Here is a 17,650-nt window from a genome sequence, read left to right as displayed (position 1 = left end):
TAAAGCTTACAAGCTTCACTGGGGTAAATACTATGAATAAAGGGTACTATGAAAGGAAGTAGTGTAAGGAGACCTAACTTACAGTAGGGATCGAAGGACATCTGACATTTGAGCCATGTTTTCAAGGATAATAAAGTTAGTAGGCCATGGAGACAAGAATGTTTGAGACAATGATCATAGTGTATGTGAAGGCCTTAGAGCACAATGCATTAGATAAAACAGAAGGTAGCCAGTATGGCTAAAGCCCAGGATGCAGGGGAAGAGTGGCAAAAAGAAGAGGCTTGAAAGACAGATATAGGGTGTGTCACCCTATGCAAGCACTTAGAAGCTAGGTAAAGGTTTTTGGGGTCTTTGTCCCAAGAGAAAATGAAAGCTAACAAGTGATTTTTTGCAGGATCGTAAAGATGCACAATTGCAGTTTTTAAAAGATCATTCTGAGAAGAAACTGAGAAGAGTAATTAAGGCATCAAAAGATTTGGGAGTGGCCAGCAGGGGATAGGAAACCTAAAGCATATATTTTGTTTCTCAGTAACTACTAGTATAAAGTAGGAAGGGTAGCAAGACTATGGAATTTACAGTAAGCATTAGCAAGCATTCCTAGGGAATCTTCTACCAAACTTCCCGAGATTATTCATCTCAAAAAGACTCAGATGGTTTGTGCATGTGGGTGTGGGTGTGTGTGTGTGTGTGTGTGTCTACAGGATTGTCAGGAATGTCTGAAATTTCCTGTTTCTCAGTAACCACATTAATCAGTAGTTAAATTAACCAGTAGTTACTGAGAAACAGGAAAGAAGGAAAGACAGAAGGGAGGCAGGCAGGAAGGTCCAACTTGTCTTCAGTGCTACAAGTGGAAATTATTTGTATCTCTAACATACTTAAAAATTTTCAATTTGAAAAAGTACACACAATGTACACTAAAGTAAAATAATGATGTAAAATACTTACCATGTTTTGTACTAGTGGCTAACACCTTATAAGGTGTCAATTTCAAGTCCAGATTTTCTTTCCGTAACAGCTTTTAATCAAAAGGTAAAATATATTAACCAAATGTACAGACTGGTAAAAGACAGTTTTGTGGGCAAATAGTATAGCAGTTTAATATAATACAGATTTAAGAAATTAACCTAAATTAAGTTTAAATTAGTTAATTTAGGCCCGGCACAGTAGCTCACGCCTGTAATCCCAGCACTTTGGGAGGCCAAAGCAGGTGGATCACCTGAGGTCAGGAGTTCAAGACCAGCCTGGTCAACATGGTGAAACTCTGTCTCTACTAAAAAATACAAAAAAAAATAGCTGGGCGTGGTAGCGCATGCCTGTAGTCCCAGCTACTGGGGAGGCTGAGGCAGGAGAATTGCTTGAACCCAGGGGGCGGAGGTTGCAGTGAGCCAAGATCACACCACTTCATTCTAGCCTGGGCAAAAAGCGAAACTCCATCTCAAAAAAAAAAAAAAAAAAATTAGTTAATTTAACTTTGATCATCAAAATTAAATTTATTACGGACTCAGATGATGGTATGCCAAATTTTTCATCTACTCTAAATCTCTGTTAGCAGTTTTCAATGAACAATAGGGTTGTTCCTATCACTTCATGCAGTCCTTTCTGGCCACAGAGTACTTCAGAGCTCAGTAAAAGGGAAATAGGGCAAACACATACTTTTAAATGCCAGGGATTAAAAAAATTAAAAAAAAAAAAAAAAAAGATTTAATAGACTAAGAGGAAGGAAACTACTAAATCCCATATTTAGAGAACTTAATTTGGAAAAAAAATAATGGAACACATGCGGTTCCACTTTACACTCAACACAAAAGCCATTCTGAAGTGTATAAAAGCAACTAAATTTTTTCAAGGTCGGGGGAGACTGTTGAGCTTTCTAGGATCGTACCTGAACGTTACAAATACTTCTGTTTCATGAACAGCAAACGTACTAAGCCACAGTCTTCCAAAATGAAAAAAATGTTCCCCACCAACATAAGGTCATGTTCACCTTGTCCATGAGTGAAATGATTTGAAGAATAAGTTGATCTTGACGTAAATCATCTCCATGCTTAAATATAACTGGATATTTGCCTCCATCTTCTGTCTTAAAAAACAACTGTGCAGGCATAAGGGCACTCTGGAAAATAAAAATATTGATTTCAAATTTGGCCATGAATTAATGCATATAGGTGTATTATACATACAAGAAAATGTTGATATATAAGATAAATACACAGGTAAACGGGACCTAAAAAACAAGTTGGGTTTTCAACGAGATACATTAGGGTATCTTGGAAAGAACAGTGAACTAGCTAATTGTCAGAAGACTACATGATAGAAGGCGCACAAGCTCTGCAATCAGTCATGTGGTTAGAACATTGCAAGCTCTGCCACGTACTCACTGGACAGTCCTGTGCATATTTTTTGTTTCCTCATTTGTAAAATAAAGATACCATCTCGTCTGCAGAGTTGCTAAGGCAATCAGAAACTGTACAGGTCTGGCATCATGCGTAATACAGAGATGACATTCTATATATACCTATCATCATTTTCTATTTTTAGAGGTATACTGAAATAAATGAGGTGAAACAGTATAGCATAACAAAGTACCAGATGTAAAGTCAAGAGCCCTGGTTTTTAATGGCAAGTATACCACAGGTTGAGTATCCCATAACAGAAATGCTTGCAAAAGTTTGGGATTTTGGACTTCCCTGGATTTTGGAATATTTGCATATACATAAATAAAATATTTTACAGATGTGACCCAAGTTTAAACTTGAAATTCAATTACATTTCACATATACCCTATACACACAGACTGAAAGTAATTTTACACAATACTTTTAGTAATTTTGTGCTTGAAACAAAGTTCTGACCGGGTTTTGACTGTAATGCATGACATAACGTCAGCTGCAGGATTCTCCACTTGTGGCATCATGTCAGCACTCAAAAAGTTTCAGATTTTGGAGAATTTTAGATCTTGGATTTTCGGATTAGAGATGCTCCATCTGTGCGAGTTGTGCAGCTTTAAGACTCCAAATCTTCATTTATAAAATGAGAAGAGGCCTCAAATACCTGTATCTTTTATTTTGGAATAATTTTATGTTTTCCCCAGAGGCCTTCCCTTAATTATATGTAGGTCTAAATTAGTTTAGGTATATGTTTAAATCAACAACAATAACAAAAAAAAATAAAGAAATTAAATTCTCTTTAGAAAGGGAGACTCATACAAAACCTCACATAAAGTAGCATGCTAAGATGGATAGTCTGGACATAAATGGTTAGAAAATTGTTCTGAGAGAGAGAGACCCTACTGAGTTTGGTCATCGAGAAGAAATTATATAAGACAAAAATTTGGAGAAACATATTAATCCAGAGGAAAAAAAAAATGAGTCAAACAAATTTAAAAACAACAACAAAAAAAATGGTAATAACCAAGAGAAATAATGGCACAAAAAACATCATGCAGAAGGATGAACAGATGTGACAAAACAAATGGCAAAATGTTAACGACAGAATTAAAGTGGTAGATACACAGTTGTCTATTGTAAAATTCCTTCAACTTTGCTGTATGCTTGAAAACTTTCTATAAAATGCTGGGGGAAAAAACACATGGAAAATAGTTCAGAGAATGTATGTTTAAAACTTACAAACTCTAGTTGGAATAAAATTCTGAACTTTAAATTACTTTAAATTTGGAATATCCTTTTATCACTCCTGGTGAAAATGTTATTTTATAAATTACCTTGAGCCCTAGTAATTGGAAATCTTCCTAAAGATAAATGACAGGTAGGAGAATCTTTGTTGTGATTTCTTTTTTCAGATTCAATTAGATTTCATCTAATTTAGATTTTGTCTGAAATTTAAAGCAAGAAGACAACCACAGAATAACTAGCACTTATCCCAGTGCCGTAAGGGGTCCACTCCTCATGAATATCCAGCTTTGGCTGTTACATTAAGGTTGTACAAAATTACTTTTAAAACTACTAGAAATAAGGGTCCTTAGCCTTTTCAGCTCTAAGGGGCTCACACAAGGACGACAGGAGTCCATAGATCCTCTGCAAGTGTATGCAGAAATTTCAGTGTATTTGTAAGCATATGGGCAATTTTCTAAAGTGCATAAACCCATCACTTTCATCAGATTCTCAAAGGCATCCATGAGCCAAAGTAGCAACTCTCTCTACATAACTAATACTATATAGTAACTGCCTCAGAACCATTATTTCTAAACTCCAACTCAAAATTTTTAAGAATGCCCATATACTTAAGAGTTGAAAGAAAAATAATCAAGACTGAATATTCAGGTCAAAAGATTTCCCACATTTTATGTCGTAAGACATAATTATAATATGTTATCATTAAAAAGAGTATGAGTCTAGAATCTACCTACCAATAGAGGGAGATACATCTTCTTATACTCCACTCTTAAAACCCCTGCTATATGTCTTAGATACTCTTTTCTACCATGGTTGGAAAAAAATGGTAAAATTACTTTTTTGATTCACTGCTCTTGATGAGTCCTTAGTGTTCAAGAATATCAGAAGCTGGTCTTCTTTGGGAGTTCTAGCTCAAAGGAATGCCAGTTGTTATATGTATATTACCTTGTGTATAGCTTTTTACATTTCAGTCTCCAGTAGATTGCAAGCACAGACTAAAAAAATTTGCACTGTATCTCCTATATCAGTATTTTCAAATTGCATCTAGTAATACCAGTATTTTTAACTTGCAGGTTGTAATCTGTTAGAGAGTTTTAAAACCAATAGGTTATAAGCAACATTTAAAATTAAAGCAACAGAATAATGTTTAAAATAATAGAAACTAACCGTCCATAACACCCAGTTAAGGTTAGGTATTGTTTTATGAAACTTATGTTTTGGTTGTTATGAGCTGGGCTGCAACCCATGACCAAATACGAGGCTGCCTTGAAACATACCTTTTTAAAAAATATGAACTATTTCCTACTATAATTACACCCCTGTGTATATACATTAGTTGTTGTTCTATGAGTCCTTTCTTAACTCATGCGAAGTTAATATTCAATGCAACTACGCCTTTCTACCACTAGAACCACAAAACATAAAACACCATGTCTCACAAAGATCTTTCAGTATGATGTTGACAGATAATGATGCTCTGGCCTTTGGCCCTTTGAGCCTGATTAGAGAAGGCAGTTGCATCAGCTGTTTCTACCTGAACTGGTGGCCAGTCAGTAGAAAAAACACCAAGCCTGGTATGCTATTAAGGACTAAAGAGAATTGCCCCGTGAAAATATAAGGAAAAACTTAAGGTTCAATAGGAACAGATGTCAGACTGAGAAATGTTAAAAAGGTCAACTGGGACTCGTATCTAACCATCTGAACTCATGAACTGAATGAACGCATGATATGTCTGCAATTTGCCCTGTAAAAAAAAAAAAGTGTTTACATAAAGAAAAGTAGTTATGGATCTGATTAACAATTAGCTCAAAAAATTAAATATTATGTTGGGTATGGTGGCGCATGCCTGTAAACCCAACACTTTGGGAGGCTGAGGTAGGAAGACTGTTTGAAGTCAGGAGTATGAGACCAGCCTGGATAACAAAGTGAGGACCCATCTCTACAAAAATAAAACAATAAAAAAATTAAATATTAAAAAACAACCCAGAGATATAAAAGTATTTCACATATCATATAAAAATGCCCATGTACTGTAACAAAAGAAGATCTTAAATCAAAACACACTGATAAATAAAAGGTACCCTTTGGTCTAGCATTTACTAAATCAACTAGAATTATAGAGGTGATCTCTGCAATGCAGTAATTTTCCAAGGCAGTATCTCTGATCTAGTTTAAGATTTAGGTTCCAATCATACACATTAAATATCCACCACAATTACTTTAAACAGTGTAGCTGTTTCCGGAATTATTCCTCTAATTTTCACTTGGGGTTCTAAAGGCAACGGGATAAGTTCCACATCTGACAAATTCATCTTTTCATTATCTCCAAGCAACGCCTGTAGTCTCTCATTCTAGAACAAATCAGAAAGGATTAATTAGGTTAAAATAGAAGAGTAGTTTATAAAACATATAGTAAAGACATAAAAATTGATTCTATTAACTTAAAAATATTTGCAGAGCACCAAAGTAATATAAAGGACATAGTGTTGTATGTGAGAGAAAAGCACGTATAAATAATCCCTAACAACAGCAGTAGCGTGCTTTAAACCAAACAATCCCTAACTGTGAAAGGCTGGACTTTCACAAGAAGGACAGAGAATACATTTCACTTGCTAAAGCTGACAAAGAATCAGGAATTTATTCAAGTTGGACCTAAAGATTCAATTTCGGTTTCCAAGGACTTGTGAAGTCACAGAGAGAAACTGAAATTTTATTTGAAGTTTAATCTTGCATGACCAAATATTAAGCAAAAATTTCATTAGGCTGCCCCAGTGCATTTTTTGAGTTTAAAAAGGAAACTTAATCCACTTGGAGGAACTATAACCCTACTTTCTAACTTTCACTGGGTCTGTATGGTCAAACTTTTCCTAGGATATCATCATTCATTTTCTTCAGCTCATATACATAATGCATTAAGCTAATATTTCAGAAACTAAGAAATCCAAGTCATGATGAAACAGCTTCATCATTAAGCAACATCTATACTATTTAGAAGAACCCCTTCTATTCAATTTCAAAAGAACAATCGATTTCCTTTAAAAGCGGGGAAAGTCTTGCCATCTTGAGGAGCAGGGCTTGCTCACCTAAATAGGTGAGTTTGTTCTTCAAGAGGGAAAACTCGACATGACAATCCCAGCAGCACAAAACACTTCAACTATGATGCTACTGGGAAGCTGAAGTGCTTCGTGCTGCTGGGTATGCCTCAAAGGAGAGAACTCCGGAATCAGTGAAAGAAGTTCAGAAAAAATAATAGGTTTCAAGGACAAAGAAGATGTAAAATTAAATTATTTCCCTTCAGTAATAATCCCATCTCCTCCTGAATGATGAAAAGTTCAAGTTAAAATCAACTGAAAATCAACTGGTATGAATTTCTACATAAGTGTTACAAAAATCACTAAATCTACTCCTTAACTAAATGGATGGTCAGATCTACTAATGTGAAGTAATATCAACTAATTTGAGAGTAAAGTTATCCTAGCTTAACAAATTTCTAGGTGATGTGCTGATAAAAATTAAAATTAATAAATAAAGTAATCAGAAAGTAAAATAAGAACAGGGTGAGAAATCTAGCCACTTCTTACCACCTCTACCACTACAAGCCCTAGGAACCCAGCCACCATGATTTCTCATCTTGATTACTGCAATAGCCTCCTTTCTGATTGCTCCTCTTCTTCAAACTTTTCACCCTCCTAGTTTCTTATCAAAAGTAACCAGAGTGCAGCTGCTACAATGAAAGCCAGTTCACGTTACCCATCTATTCAAAATCTCCAACAGCTTCTACTCTTACTCAGTGTTCCAGTCAAAATAATATTGACTATAACGATTTACAAGGATAAATTTCATCCATTTCCCAATTATCTCTAACCTCATCTCCTATTACTGTACCCATTCCCTCTGCTCCAAATACACTGAGTTTCTTCCTATTTCTCACAACTGCCACACACATGCTCCCACCTCTGGGGCTGTGCACTGCTATTCCTCCGGCTGGAACAATTTTCTCCAGAAGACCAGCTTGCTTTCTTACATGTTTCAGGTCTTTGTTCAAATGTCAATTTCTCAGGGAGGCCTTAACCTGGCCACTCTGTTAAGAAGTGAAACACTGCCTTACTACTGGACACAAGGACTGCCTATTCCCCCTTTCTGTTTTATTTTTCTCCATAACACATAACACGATCTAGCACACTACACACATTTTACTTATTTATTGCATTTACTCTCTTCAGTGAGAATATGATCCCCATAGGCGAAGAGATTTTTATATTCACTGCTGTATCCCAAGAACCCAGAAAAGTGCTCTGCTCAGAGTAGGCATGCAATACATATTTCATATTGGTAGAACACATAAATGAGTAATATCCCCTAAAAAATCATAAAGTGAAGAGAGACTACTTATAATATTAACAGTGAAAGTGGTAATATATTTTAAACGTAGATAGAAAAGATGGCCAGGCGCAGTGGCTCATGCCTGTAACCTCAGCACTTTGGAAGGCCGAGGCTGGCAGATCACTTGAGGTCAGTTCGAGATCAGCCTGGCCAACATGGTGAAACCCCGTCTTTACTAAAACTTAGCCAGGCGTGGTGGCGCACACCCATAGTCCCAGCTACCTGGGAGGCTGAGGCAGGTGAATTGCTTGAAAAGGGGAGGCAGAGGCTACAGTGAGCCGAGATCATGCCACGGTACCATGGTACTGCAGTCTGGGCAACAGAGCAAGACTCTGTCTCAAAAAAAAAAAGTAGATGAAAAAGGCATTTTATTAGAATTCAAATATGTAGACTTAGACCTCTTCTAACATAATTTTTTCTAAACTAGAGATCAATGAAGGAAAGAAGACAACAACAATATTATCATTTTCTTCACTCATCTGACACTTAACTCAGGGATTACTCTGCCACAGATCTAACACTGCTATACCCACTGTGATACAGCGCTCACAAATAAATTACGAGGGATGAAAAAGTGCTACATATGATTTTAGATGATTAGTGGCTATTTCAACACTACTAGTATTAATGCCAATAATGGTAGTAGAGAGCTCTCTCTGCATTTCTTCATGGTGCCAGGGCTTGTTTCTAATAAATATATGTAAATAAAATTAAGTTTGTTTTTTACCATATCATGATAAAATGCCTATAAAGATTTTCAGCCAATACGGAAACTATATTTGGGATGGTCTGGCTTAAAATATAGGCTATCTGAGAAACACAAAATTTATTTGGGGAGACTCTGGGTGATGTCTCAAATAGGTGATCAGCCTCCAGAAGAGCAGAAACTGAGGTGTTGCCAAGGTTCCCGTATCTGCTAAATTGAAGAGCTCCTGGCACTAAAACAAACTGGTTTCAAATATAAGCCCCAAACTGCAGGTCAGAGCAGCAGACACTCCCTCTGCTGGTGGGCATTTGGGAATCACACTGTTTCCCACACAGGCACCTCTGGGGAGAGGTGCTACAGGGGGAACAGCAGTAGAAATGTATTTATTTGACCAAGGTTTGTGATTCTTCTCAACAACAAAGAAAATATCAACTCAACAGAACTGTGTTTCCTCTCAGCCTGTTTTCCCCTAACCTGCTGAACATTACTCATTACTGCTTCTACATGCTCTGCTAGCATTTCTCTTTAGACCTGATTCTTTGCCTTTGAACCACTGACTCAAATCTTCATATTTTCCTCCTCTCTCTGCTTTCCTTTAAAAGTCTAAAGAACAGTAAAATGTGTTGTTTTACAAAGGTCACCAAGAAAGGCCTGCCAATTATCTAATGGAATTAGGAAAACATACCAAGTGAATCCTTCATATCATTTAGGCTACTGATCACAAAAAATGACAGGTGAAGAACTCATCTACTTCTACCCATCAAGTGGAAACCTCATAGCTGAGAGAAAGCCTGATGTACTAGCCAGGAGAGAAGAGATACAAAGCTAGTGTTGTTACTAACAACCAGTTCTGAAACCTTGGGCAAGTTACTCTGGACTTTTGTTTTCTCAGAAGAGTTCTAGTCTAATTGATCTCTACAGATTCTTTCCATATCAAATATACTGTATATTCTAATTTGCTAAGATTCCAAAATAAGAGGTGGTAAAGTACTGTGGATAACAATATGGACTAAGAATGTCTGAATACAAATCCCCACTCCAATATTTACTAGCTGTATGACATTAAACAAATTAATTAACCTCTCTTTACTTTCTTCTCCTCACAATTGGGATAATAATAGGTCCTACCTTATAGATTTGTTAAGAAGACTAAATATCATATCAATATATATAAACTCATATACCATTCCTATTACTATAATTTCATGATAAAAAGTTCACATAATATGCTGGGTGCAGCGGCTCACACCTGTAATCCCAGCACTTCGGGAGGCTGAAGCGGGTGGATCACCTGAGGTCAGGAGTTCGAGACCAGCCTGACCAACATGGGGAACCCTCATCTCCACTAAAAATAGAAAAATTAGCTGGGCATGGTGGCGGGTGCCTGTAATCCTGGCTACTCGGGAGGCTAGGGCACAAGAATTGCTTGAACCCAGGAGGCAGGGGTTGCAGTAAGCCGAGATCGTGCCACTGCACTCCAGCCTGGGCGATAGAGTGAGACATTGTCTTAAAAAATAATAATAATAATAATTCACATAATATATCAACCCAAAAAGACAACAGTGAAAATTCAGTATTTTCTGATGCCAAGACGCTATTAAATTATGAACAAAAGCATACCCCATAGGCTTACCTTTTTCTTACGATTTCCACTTTCACGTTGTACTGCCTTCATTAGATGCACCAACCGATCTACAAATGTCTGTTGTGCGGCCAGCAAAGAACGCATAACTCTGACAGACTTATCACCCTGAAGGGTTCAAAGTGAGAAAAAATTAGTTCTATGTGGCGTAATGATCAGGGTTTCTTTAATAGCATGGATAATCCTTATTTATATTTCTCATAGCTGTAAACTTAAATAGAAAGCAAAATTGAAAAAGATTATCTTGATTCAAAAACAACGAGAAACCCCATATCTTAGTTACTAACAACACTAATCCATCCACAACTGAAAATTATCTGAGTCTTCAGCAAATACTGGTCTATCTAAAACAGCATTTTTTTTCCCCACATAAACCATGTGACAAGATGGAATGCATTCATCCTAAAATATATTCACTCATTATTTGATTCAATAAATATCCAACGGCTTATGATGGAGAAATGTGCTGGACATATATACATAAATATGGCAGAAACAAAGATACAGGTCTTCAAGGAACTAAAAATCAACTTTAAAAAAAAAGAAAATTTCAAATAGCACCACAATATGTGCTTAAAATATAAGTCATAAAAACTAAATGCTATACGGTCTTATGTAGTGATTCCTAGTTCATAAAATATTATAAAATACATTTCTAATTTAATCTTCCCAATTACCCTGGCAAGGGAAGCTGGGTAAATATTATCATCCTCACTTCGAAGATGGGGAAATTTAAACCTGAAGAAACTGAAGTGTCTTCACAGGGTGACAAAGGCTGTAACAGAAACGTGATTAGAAGAGAGGACCAAGGGCTTATTTCCCAATCAGTTTGATGTTGAGAAGCTCTGGGAATGAATACAAAAGCTTAGTCTCAAAGTGTTTAATAAGATGTGATATAAATTTTTTAAAGCATGAAACATGCAACAGATGAAAGATGCCATGAAATAGACTATTTCTGCGGCAAGTCCCAGATTAATGTGTGGCAGCTTTCTTTTCACTGCCCTTGCACCCTCTGCTGGCTGAACTGTGGCACTGCTTTAAGAATCAAAAGAACACAGGAAAATAAACCTCTTTTAAAAGCTGTTGAAAAGGCAAAATACGTTATATAAAAGTTGCTGCAATATGACCACTGCCAGATTTCTGGAAATGTACACAGCTTTGATAAGAAAGATATACAATAGAAAGGAAAATAAAAAAGCAAAGCTCTTTTTTTTTTTTTAACTCCATGTACAGGTTTATTTCATTAAATTAGGGCTCAAGAAAACTTCTGTAAAGGGTCAAAGATAACATATTTTAGGTCTTCTTGGCCACGCAGTTTTCATTCCAACTATTAAACTACTATTGAGTAGAAAAGTAGCCACAGACAATATAAAATCAAATGAGTTCATGATTCTATTCCAATAATTTATTTATGAACACTAAAACTTGAATTCATATAATTTTCATGTATCATAAATTATTTTTCTTCTTTTGATTGGTTTTCAACCATTTAAAAATATAAAAACCAGGTCGGGTGCAGTGGCTCACATCTGTAATGCTGGTACTTTGGGAGGCCGAGGCAGGTGGATCACCTGAGGTCAGGAGTTCCAGAATAGCCTGGCCCAACATGGCGAAACCCTGTGTCTACTAAAAATGCAAAAATTAGCTGGACATGGTAGTGGGCGCCTTTAACCCCAGCTACTCGGGAGGCTGAGGCAGGAGAATCTCTTGAACCCAGGAGGTGGAGGCTGCAGTGAGCCGAAATGGCATCACTGTACTCCAGCCTGGGTAACAGAGCAAGACTCCGTCTCAAAAAAATAAAAATAAAAAAAAATATAAAACCACTTTTAGCTCATGGGATGTTCCAAAACAGGCAACAGGCTAAATTTGGCCCGTGCACTGCAGTTTGCCAACTCCCACATTTAATGGTTACCTTCAACAACGCTTGGCTAAATCTTCTCATTACATTCAAGTACATCTCATGGGTCTTTGGATCTCTCTGCTGGGTATCTTGATCTTCACATTCCACGATCACATACCTTAAAAATATGTTTGAGCCATTCGTGTGATGTGAAACGAAACTTAGATTCAGTTTGTAAATACTCATTACCATTTCACTAAAACAGGTTAATTTACATATGCAAAAATAATCAAATTGGAGTAATAAAACACTCATCTCTTTTAAAAGTGAAAAGTTACAGAGGAACACATACAACCATCAATAAAAGGTAAACTAAGAGTGATAATGCCTTAATTTGTGTAATATCCCAAATTTTCTAAAACTTTTGCCACCAAAACAAGCATTTTCTCCTATTTATAAGGTAGAGTATTAACATCCTCAGAAATCATCTAAGCTCACATATTTACTGAGTAACTCGAGAACAAAAACTATTATTTTCATAATCTGCGTAATACTTTGGTATTACATAAGGCTCTCTGATTCTGAAAACCTCTCTGAAGCTACTCCTGTCACTTATATTTTTGAAAGATGAATAAAATCTTAAGTAATTTTTTCTTTCCCATCCAGTTTCCCATTTTTCAAATATTCACACATAATCTTTAACTTCCCAATTAAAAAACTATGGTTTTAGAGAGTAAAAGACATTTTAAATGTTTTCTTAAACCTAATCTGCTTATACAATTATAAAAATCATATAAGCAATGATCTGAGCAAGATTTTATAGGTCTTCTAATCCAGTGTTTCTAAATGTTCCACTGGGAACAAACCAAAGCAAATAACAGGTTGGGCATGGTGGCTCATGCCTATAATCCCAGCGTTTTGGGGAGGCCTAGGAAGGAGGATCACTTGAGGTCAGGAGTTTGAGATCAGCCTCTACATTTAAAAAAAAATAAATAAATATAAGCCAGGTGTGGTGACACCGCCTACAGTCCCAGCTACTAAGGAGGCTGAGGTGAGAAGACAGCTTGAGCCCATGTGAAGCTGCAGTAAGCTATGATTGTACCATTACACTCTAGCTTGGGCAACAAACGGAGATGGTATCTTTTAAAAAGAAAAAAAAAAGTATCACAACTTGATACACACAGCCACATATGCACACAGATGCATAAAACTGAAAAGTTTCACAAAGCAACATCCTGTGAACAATATGTTAATATTTGCTATTCTGTTTATTTTTCTTTAAATAACAAATGCTAGACTGAAACTTTAAATTGCTTTCAGTGGATCATGATGATGTGTAGTTTGAAAACCATCAATCTCAATCAACTTGCTTGCTTTATCAACAGTGAAACTTAGAGGGGCTGTGTCTTGTCTATGGTGGTATGATTGATTATAAAACCGAGATAGAAACCCAGGACTTTGGGCTCCCAGGTCAGACTTTTTTGATTTTACTAAGTTGACTTTCACACAGTTTTATCCTTAAAACACATACGAAACTTTTCAACCTTCTTAACTGTCAATGTTTCCCAAATCTCAAGTCACGGATGCTTATTAGCATCCTTTCTACTATTTCTGGGAGAGTATACTCCGTATTCAGCCATTCAGATGGTCAACTTCATGAGAGCAGAGGGCTTACCTGTCTTGTTCTCCACTATACCTTCAGCATGTCTGGCTCATAATAGATGCTCAACATATTATTAACATATTACTGTTGAACGAATAATTCCACTATTGTGGATTTAGGCTACTATCTCATTATTGATAATTTTCAAATATAAATACATATTCCTTTTTTACATCTAAGGTCTAATTTTGAATTCCATTACATGACCTGCTTTCACATTCATGCACCCTAATTTTCAAGGACCAGATCCCCTTTTCAAGACACTGTTTGTCATTTCTAACTGAACATGTGTAAAACCAAACTTATCACATTAAATGCATCTTTTTCTACCTCTATTGAAGGTACTAACAATATCCCAGGTATTTGGGCGAGGAATTCTCATGTAGGAGGGTTCACAAACTCAAATTTTCTCAAAAGCCAGGCAGGAAACAAATGTTTGACTCACTTAAATAGAAGGAAAGAGAGAGAGGTGGGGCTGCAGCCAAACCAGAGAACACAGCACTACCTAAAACTTTCCTTGGCCCTCTGTTCAATTTGTGGTCGATGAATCTAACACTGTACTTTAAAATAAAAAACAGCAGTTCTAAACGGTGAAACTGTCAATATGGTATTATTCAACTCCAATCCATCCCCTTCTACCCTTTATAGTTAAAGTCCTCGATTGTCTCCGTCACCTTAGGATATTCAGTATCTTTTCCCGTGTTTATGCAGTAAACTTATTTCCAAATGAACATATAGCTGACCACAATGTAGGGGCCCACTGCTGTGTCCTGCTCTTTCTGATCATCAGGTAAACACTATGGCTGCAGCTATTTTCTGTTACTGAAAATATATGTTGATGCTCATAATAAGCATCAAGTATCAAACACCTCTCAAAAATCATTCAAGCCGGCCAGGTGCGGTGGTTCATGCCTGTAATCCCAGCACTTTGGGAGGCCGAGGCAGGGGAACTGATTGAACCTGGGAGGCAGAGGTTGCAGTGAGCCGTGATCGCACCCTTGCACTCCAGCCTGGGCAACAAGAATGAAACTTTATCTCAAAAAAAAAAAAAAAGACACTGTCATCTCCAAATACGAGAGATAAGGTTAGCTATCAAGACTAGAAGACCTAGATTTGAATCATTTCTGAGGTTTCTGTTCACATCAATAAACTAGATTCTATAAAACACTCCAAGGTATTTCTTTGAAAGCTGTCATCTTCAAGTAGGAATGCAAACAAAATTGTCCAGGTACCCATTGTAAGATGACATCAGTGGGCTACCTGTTTCCTGGCAATTTTATTTTGTGGAGTAAATAACCTTTATTACCTTGAAAGGTCTTAAAAGTTATAGAAAACATGTCAAAGCATCCAAAGTTTACTTTCAACTTCAACATCCTAGAATGGCTATAAAAATAAAAAACTGCAACGATTTATAGATTCTGATGCCCAACATTTTACAGACTGGAGACTGTAACTCCCCTCTGTGGCTTAAAAGGTTGGCACTATTCATTTTAAAAGGATTGTCTGCACACCTATAGGCCCCTAAGGATTTAGCTACAGCAAGAATCCTGTTTAAATCACCAGAAAAGGAACAAATGAAAAAAGGAAATTCAAATGTTCAAAGGAAACAGCACAATCAATTAAAATTTCCATTTTAATACATTTGTTATAATAGAATAGGCTTACAGAAGCATTTACATTCTCACATTTTGTTATTTTTATATGTTCAAAGGAAGAGAAGAATGATCATTTTAAACCAACTGCTTGAAATGATTTCCCTTATTGTTACCTTACATTCACAAAAGCAGTGTCTATTAAAGGCAAAAGTCCACACATCAATAGCTTTTCTCCCCATGAGTATTTCTGAATATGTAATAGGCAGACTGTAAATACGGGAAAAACAATTACTCCTTAGGGAATGAATAGACACAGCATATGCTATTGATTCAATGAATCAGATATATAGTGGGAAAACACAAATCAAATCTAAGTTTGATTGAATGTTTATAAGACTGGGAACTGGGGCTGTACTTTGTTTATAGGAAAAAAAAAGTGTGCTCCTTATGAACAGAAACAGCTGCTATGTTGGAAACTTCATCTAATAGACTTCCTACTGTTTGGATGCTTTCAGAAAATTCTTCCTACTTGAAATAAGAGATCAAAGATTCTATCAAAACTCATTTCAAATTTAATAATGAAATCTGGTCTACAATCAAACATAAAGAATATATAACTTGAAAGCACCACATAATCAGTATATATACATATAGCTCTTACCACAGTGAATACTCTAGACTATAATTTCTGAGCCAGAGAAAAGTTTCTGTGAATATTGTAAGGAAACAAAATACCTGTAAATGAATTCTTAGCAAATGATTTTAAAATATATAAAATTTTAATTTAAAATACCTAAGAAGCTTCGAAATATTTACTTAAAAATTCAAGAAACATACCCCACAAATATTTTTTTCTCTTTACTTCCTTTTAAACATTTAGATTTTCATAAGGAAATATTTTTCCATAAGACCAGTGAACAGACATACCCTTAAGTATTCAGATTGGAACATAGAGAACATTAGAGGTAAAAGGTGACATTTAAAGGAAATAGTAGCAATTTGGCAATATGAGAATTTCTAAGTAAACCTTTCAAAGAAAAAATAGTGATTAACACTTAGTCAAAACCTCCTATATTTTCAAGGACATAATGAAATTTAATGTGAGGAAAATGTTGTTTTATGAATATTATATTAAACTGCTAAAGTAAAAGTAGGAAACTATTTTTCTTCCCACTACAGAGGCCAACAGAAAAAAAACAACCACCAAAAAAGATAAACACAGGTTCCAAAGGGGGGAAAATCACTGATTTACTTAAGATCGTTGACAGTGGTTTTTCTTTGTTGTAAAGAGAACCATAAAGGCTTAAACTAAACAAATATTTACTGTTTATGTAAATCGAAAACTGTGTGTGTTAAAAGAGTGCTCCATAAAAAACAATGAGTTCATGTCCTTTGTAGGGACATGGATGAAGCTGGAAACCATCACTCTGAGCAAACTGTCGGAGGACAGAAAACCAAACACCGCATGTTCTCACTCATAGGTGGGAACTGAACAGTGAGAACGTGGACTCAGGGCAGGGAACATCACACACTGATGTGATGGAGTGTGGGGAAGGAGGGAGGGATAGCATTGGGAGAAATACCTAATGTTAATGACGAGTTAATGGGTGCAGCACACCAACATGGCACATGTATACATATGTAACAAACCTGCACATTGTGCACATGTACCCTAGAACTTAAAGCATAATAAAAAAGAAAAAAAGAAAAAGAGTGCTCCAATTTAGTTACCTACTTCTTAGGCACGGGCAGTATCCGGCAGAGTGTTACCTCTGGAGAGAGGGAGAATGAAGTTAAGGCTGGACTTGACCCACAAGGACAGCTTCCCAAATCCAGTCTTAAAACAAAATAGTATTTTGTATAATTTTCTCACAAAAAGCACAATACTTCATCATTATTCAAAAGTACCGGTTCAGCATCTCTTAGTCAAAATGCTTGGAATCAGAAATGTTTTGGATTTCTAGGTTTTTTTGGATTTTTGAATATTTGCATTATACTTAGCACCTTAAATCCAAAAATTCAAAATCTGAAATGCTCCGAAGAGCATCTCTTTTGCACTTCATGTCAATGCTCATAGAGTTTTGGATTTTGGAGCATTTCAGATTTCAGATTTTTGGATTTGGCATGCTCAACCTATAGTGAGCTTTTACAATGGACACCTACTAATTTGTAATTTGTTTAAGGCTATA

The 17,650-nt window shown here is 36.1% G+C and overlaps 1 protein-coding gene across 2 annotated transcripts in view; it reads right to left on the bottom strand.

The window, feature by feature from the left end:
- The window catches only part of PIK3C3 (phosphatidylinositol 3-kinase catalytic subunit type 3), a 129,417-nt gene that overhangs the window by 41,635 nt on the left and 70,132 nt on the right, over window positions 1-17,650 (bottom strand). For both annotated transcript variants that reach the window (XR_001887886.1, XM_017885304.1), the window contains exons 14-18: window positions 12,276-12,381; window positions 10,355-10,471; window positions 5,852-5,983; window positions 1,985-2,113; window positions 946-1,015 (exon numbers count right to left, since the gene is read on the bottom strand). Coding sequence is in view for 1 of the 2 variants with exons in the window: in XM_017885304.1 (XP_017740793.1) it covers window positions 946-1,015; window positions 1,985-2,113; window positions 5,852-5,983; window positions 10,355-10,471; window positions 12,276-12,381 (554 nt within the window). In the remaining variant the exon portion in view is untranslated. The remainder of the gene's footprint in view (window positions 1-945; window positions 1,016-1,984; window positions 2,114-5,851; window positions 5,984-10,354; window positions 10,472-12,275; window positions 12,382-17,650) is intronic.

Source organism: Rhinopithecus bieti, unplaced genomic scaffold, assembly GCF_001698545.2.
Source record: "Rhinopithecus bieti isolate Rb0 unplaced genomic scaffold, ASM169854v2 scaffold_14009, whole genome shotgun sequence".
In the NCBI taxonomy this organism is placed as follows: Eukaryota; Metazoa; Chordata; class Mammalia; order Primates; family Cercopithecidae; genus Rhinopithecus; species Rhinopithecus bieti.
This window is presented reverse-complemented; position numbering and strand designations above follow the sequence as displayed.